This window comes from Lipotes vexillifer, unplaced genomic scaffold, assembly GCF_000442215.2.
Source record: "Lipotes vexillifer unplaced genomic scaffold, Lipotes_vexillifer_v1.1 scaffold518, whole genome shotgun sequence".
NCBI classification, from domain to species: Eukaryota; Metazoa; Chordata; class Mammalia; order Artiodactyla; family Lipotidae; genus Lipotes; species Lipotes vexillifer.
In genome coordinates this window covers 2,965,386-2,971,071 of record NW_006780945.1, presented here as the reverse complement: position 1 = coordinate 2,971,071, position 5,686 = coordinate 2,965,386, and the positions used below count along the sequence as shown (strand labels likewise).

At 50.5% G+C, this 5,686-nt stretch overlaps 2 protein-coding genes across 2 annotated transcripts in view; one reads left to right on the top strand and one right to left on the bottom strand.

The window, feature by feature from the left end:
- The window catches only part of VCF1 (VCP nuclear cofactor family member 1), a 15,085-nt gene extending 14,572 nt beyond the window's left edge, over window positions 1–513 (bottom strand). The window contains 2 exon segments of the mRNA XM_007472178.1: window positions 260–353; window positions 356–513. Of these exon segments, the coding sequence (XP_007472240.1) occupies window positions 260–353; window positions 356–458 (197 nt within the window). The 5' untranslated portion in view covers window positions 459–513.
- Window positions 514–3,249: 2,736 nt separating this feature from the next.
- Window positions 3,250–5,686, top strand: part of MTNAP1 (mitochondrial nucleoid associated protein 1) — a 10,760-nt gene continuing 8,323 nt past the window's right edge. The window contains exon 1 of the mRNA XM_007454392.1: window positions 3,250–4,711. Within this exon, the coding sequence (XP_007454454.1) occupies window positions 3,253–4,711 (1,459 nt within the window). The 5' untranslated portion in view covers window positions 3,250–3,252. The remainder of the gene's footprint in view (window positions 4,712–5,686) is intronic.

Here is a 5,686-nt window from a genome sequence, read left to right as displayed (position 1 = left end):
AGGGAAAGATGGGGGGAAAAGATGGGGTCGAGAGAAATCTGGGCCCTGGGGAGTCACTCCTTCATTGCCCCCAGGGACCAGGTACCCGATCCCCCGCGCATCCCGCTCCCCTCCTCCCCCGGACTGCAAAGCACCCAGATGGAGACTTGCCGGGCCCACGCTTGCCCGGACCCCGCGTCACGCGACCCCTCGGCTCCAACCGCCAAGACACAGCAACCGGCGAGGGGCTGGAAAGGAAGAGGGTCCCCTGCGGTCTCACCTGGGGCGGAGGCGCTCGCTCATGTTAGCTGATGGAGGCGAGCGACGCGGCGCCGCTCCGCGAACAGAGAAAACAGAGGGTGTTGTGTTCCGGTGGCCTTGGCTCTCACAGCGGCTCCGGTGGAAGCGGCCGGCGGTGAGTACCCCTCTGTGGGACCCGTACCACCTCTACTTCCGGCGTCTGCTCCGCGCCCCCCCATGTCGCAGCCGCCGTGGTACCGCCCACCCGCGGCTGCGCAGTGGCGCGACCCCGGCCGCGCCGACCGGTAACCCCACCCACAGGAAAAGGCGGGCTCGGAGCAACCGGGAGCTTCTGGGAGAGAGGACCTCGTTAGAGGTCGCCCGAGCTTTCGCCTGTTCGTAGCCGAGCGGGGATACCTTAAGAGTCAAGCCAGGTTTAAATTAAATTAAACTATATCAGAATAATATGATACAAGTATTTGAGTTAAATCCCTGTGAGGTCACAATTTTTTTTAAATAGCTGAGAAGCATCAGGCAGTGGTGCGGACGTCCTGCCCCGGGTCCCAGGACTGAGAGTTGGGAAGCGGCGCGTGGGCTGCGCTGGAGCGGGGGCGGAGGGTGGCCTGGCCCGGTGCTTCGTGGTCTTATCTGTCTCGCGAGGTGAGGCGCTGCCGTGGGGGGAGTTTCCACGGGCGGGGATGTTTCTTAGGGCCTCCGCCGTAGGTCTGGGCACGAATGTGGCGACAAGAGGAGAGTGGGGGGAGGGCTTCCTGAAGCCGAAGATTGCGACCCCGTAGGCGTCCCAGCGGTTCCGGCGCCTGGGGCTGGGGGGCTGCGGGGAGGCCCCAACCAGGAAGCAGCAGGACTGCTTTCCTGAAAACGTTACGGGCAGGGGGCTACGCCAGATAGTACTGCTGGGGGCGGGGAAGTCCGCTGGAGAGCGCAGGAGCGGCGGGCGAAGATTAGCCTAACTTTGAGGTCCGCCCTGTGCCCAGGAGGGTGGTCAAGTCTGCTTTCTGGAACAGCGAGGTAGCACAGCCCTACAGGTGACTCGGTTATTTGAATTTGCCCCAGCACTTTGCCACATTTATTCATTGTATGTGCTGTCGAGTGACTTCCCTAATTGTGTTTTTCAGAGGCCGACATTAAAATCGCAACTGGAGAACGGAGACCGAGGCATGCTGATCCAGGAGAAACAGTCGCAAAATCAGCATCTTTCTAGAAAAGCTTTGGTAAGAAAGCAGTTAGTAGGGAAGAACCTTTGTATTCTCTTACAAGTTAATCACTAAAGGGGTGTTGCCTGTAAGCTTAAATTACACCTAATGGTCCATCTCTAGGAACCCTGCCTCCTAGGTCATAAGCATGAAGCTAAAATACCTTTGTTTAGCTCAGAGGAAACAGCCTGACCAGGTCCACCTGTGAATCACTGCAGGAAGGAAGAAATTAACACACCCCTTCCGGAGGCTGATGGGAACTCCAGGAAATGTTTGGCTTTACTCCCTTCCCTTTTAGTATAAAGGATGCCTGAATTCTAACTCGGGCAAGATGGTTCTTTGGGATGCGAGCCCCCCATCTCAGTCTGCCACAGCTCTCCAAACAAATTCCCTAGTCCTCGCCCCAAGAACTCATCTCTCGGTTTATTGGCCTGTCCTGTGGTGAGCGGGTGAGCTTGAACTCGGTAACATTAAGGCATCCATGGTGAGACGTTACTGTTCAAAGGTGCGGGAAAGATCTCAGTAGGATTAAGTGTGAGGATGGCACGGTGTGGAAGCACATGCCTCTAACAGGTGTCTTCTAAAGTCGTTAGCCTAAGGCCCTTGGACTAGCTTCCGTTGTGTGTATTTTTGTAAATAAACAGCCCCTAACTTTTATTATATTGTCAAAGGGGTACCTCCAAAGTAAGAATAGTTGCTGTAGAAGACAGTTTTGTTTTTTGTGAGTTTTTTTGTTTGTGTGTTTTTGTGTGACTTCATGTAGGATAAGGTGGGTCGGTTGGTCTGATGGATTGGCCAGGGCCAGGCCCAGTGCTCGGTTCTGAGAATAACAGCTGTGCACAGGGTCCACCTGTTCCCTGCCCTCTGGAACTTGATAGAATAAGAAATGTAAACAGAATTAACTCATCTGAGCTTTGGAATGAAATACGTCCTTTTCCTGACTGGAGAGAATAATAGAGGCAGCAGTGGTACATGGTGTAAAGTTTTTTAAATGTTTTTATGTGGCATAAATTTCACAAAAGTGTCAAACTAAACAAATTGGTCATTAATCCGTTGTACTACATACAGCAAGTAAAGAATGGGGGACCATGTTACCTCCACTTACGTATTATTTGTGCATTCGCTATACTTCTGTATACGTGCATGTATATATGCTTATTACTAATGCGTTAAATGTCAGTAGCATTTCGTTTTTCTTGCTTAGACAATAGAAGCTCTAATATTTTCTTCTTGCCCCAGTGGATCTTCTGTATGTCACTGGAAATGCTAGTCTAAGCCACCGTGGAATCCCAGCCTGAGTTTTTCATTCTTCACCATTCTTCCCTTGAATGATGTGTTTATAACAGTTTCTTTATACTCATGTGCTATCCAGTTGACTTGCTACAATGTTAAATAGCAGCCATTTTATTGGCATTTTATCTGATTGGCACTCTGGACATCTTTTCCTTCCACTAAGCATTAATTCACTAGACTTAAGTTTTTTGGTCTGGCTCACCTCCTAGTTAGGGATGTTGAAAAACCTCTTTGGTTGTCTTTTGTAATGACTGATTCCTAAGAGACTTTAAGAAGTGTGAAATACCAAGCAGAAATGGAGCCAGGAATATTGATCTTAAAATCCAACTATGTCTGTTTTCTACCTGTGGAAGAAAAAGAATGGGTCAAAAGAAATTTTTTAAAACGTCCTTCAACCTGGCTTCTTTCAAATGAATTTAAAAGGTACAACACCTAAATAAAGTATTAGTATTTACTCTATGGATTGTGTGCTCCCCGTAACCTCACATTTCTCTTTTTCAGGAATAGGAGAGCTATTCCACCCAGAATGGAAGTGTGTCCTTACTGTAAGAAGCCATTTAAACGATTAAAATCCCATCTGCCGTACTGTAAGATGATAGGACCAGCTGTGCCTGCTGTTTGTCAGTCCAAGCCAGCTACACTCCCACGTGCTAAAAAAATCAAAGGGCCAATCAGAGACTCAGTTAAAGCAAAAGAGAAAGGGTTAGGGACAGGTAGTAAGAAAACAAATCCTGAATTGAAAGGGGACAGATCAGAACAACAGACAGTTAAGTCCTCTCCACGACTAGCTGTCAGTTTGGAAAAAACAAGTAATACAAAGGCTGATAAAGACTTCAAGAATCAAAGTCAACCCTCCCTCAAAATGCTAAAAAATACTGAACGGAAGATTACTTCCCAGGGAGAAACTACAGCTCAGTTTTCTGCATCAGAAAACACCACTCCTAAAACAGAGCTTTTTGCCGAAGACTTGTCTAAATCAGGGGAAAGTAGAAATGACCCTTCAGAGCCCGAAGCTTCTTTAGTTCTTGGCCCGATGGAACCTTCTGTGTCAGATCAAGGTAGGAAATACCCTTCGGCCTTCCCGAATGATGTACCAGCCACTTCTGCTGATTTAAGATTGGACAGAGTGGATTCCCCAAGACAGAACCTTCCCATAAAATTACTAGATATGCCTCTGGGCGATTATCACGGTTCTCCCACGAATCTCGATTATGGGGTTAAAGGGGTAAGCACATCATCAAGCAGTGAGAGAGATTCCAAGGCTGGGGATTACCTCTTGGGAGTCTCTACTAGAGACTCTGGGACTTGGGAAAAGAACACCGAATCACAGATTGCAGCTTTTAAAGTTAGCCCGTTGGGTAAAATCCAGGTCAAGGAGAACCAGGGAAAAGGACTTGACCTTGGAGCAGAGGCATGTGGGAGCCAAGGAAATGCAGAGAAAAGCGCATTTGCAACAGAAATGCAGGAGTGGGCTGCCGTGAGCGATGATTCAGTCATGGAGAGGAAATCTCGAGGTAAAGGCCCCGATTTAGAGTTGCTCACGCCAACGGGGACAAATTGCAGTGAGCTTCTCTCTGTATCACAGTCACGTAATCAAAGTCTTGCCTCTCTGGCTATGAAATTTCTCCAAGAAGAGAAGGCAGAAGCCTGCAGCTGTAATCAAGTCCCTGCTATGAAGGCGTTGACAGAGAGTGAGGAACAAGCTTCTCTGACACCCAAGTCGTGCCGTCGGCCACCAGCATCGCACCCCAGGGGCCAGCATTCTGCACATTCAACCCATCATCACGCTTCTAAAAGCCCCTTCACAGGTCAGATCGGTGCCACCGACAGAAAGACCCTGTCTAGCTCCCTGGGGCTGGAGTGGTTTCCAGAGCTCTATCCGGGTTATCTTGGACTCGGGGTGTTGCCGGGGAAGCCTCAGCATTGGGGCATATTGGCCCAGAAGCCTGCGCTCATCAGTACCCAGGGGGGAGGCTGCTCACAAGGTAAACACACTCCCGTTCAAACTCATCCAAACAGCTCTGCCTTTTGAATCAGTGAGGTTCAGAACGCCCACATTCTCACTCACTTGACCTTCCTCGTACCTAGGCACTCCAGTGCGCTGCACGTGTAAGTGTCCTCAGAACGTGGCTTCTTGCTCCCAGGGGTCAGTAATAACAGTGGTTTATCACTCTCCCTTCCCCTCCACCGAGAGGTGAGGGTTGCACTATGACAGGCTGGCCGGTGATGCTGATAACAGTTGACCACCTACATTTGGAAGAGGCGTGGCCTCTTCTAGAAATTGGGTGGGTATTCAAGCTGAAGAGACTCAGGAAAAACAGGAAGACTTCAGGGTCTGCCTAAACAGAACAAGTGCCGTGCTCAGATTTCAGTCAGGACCAGGTTGGGCAGAAAATAGGTCCCAGACGTGTGGTCAGATGCAGCATCTAGCAGTTTAGAGTAGCACAGAAGGGGGCTTCCCTGGTGGCGCAGTGGTTGAGAGTCTGCCTGCCGATGCAGGGGACGTGGGTTCGTGCCCCGGTCCGGGAAGATCCCACATGCCGCAGAGCGGCTGGGCCCGTGAGCCATGACCGCTGAGCCTGCGTGTCCAGAGCCTGTGCTCCGCAACGGGAGGGGCCACAGCAGTGAGAGGCCCGCGTACCGCAAAAAAAAAATAATAATAAAGAGTAGCACAGAAAGGAAGAGCAGATGGGGCTCTTGGCTTTGGGGGCAGGCTGGGGTGGCAGTCAAGGCAGGTGGAAGTGGGACCTCAGGGATGAGCCAGTGAAGATCAGGAGCAGAGGGTGTGGCCGAGAGGGAGCAGAAGTCCATGCCCTGGAGAAGTTAGGCCGCAGAGAATAGGACCAAAGATGGAGCCTCAAGACACGAGAGATTAGGTAAGAAGGATGGGGGGAGAGAGGCTGGACATAAAGACTGATTGGATTGTGAGTCTGTCTCTTCCGAAGCTCCCTGGATGCTCC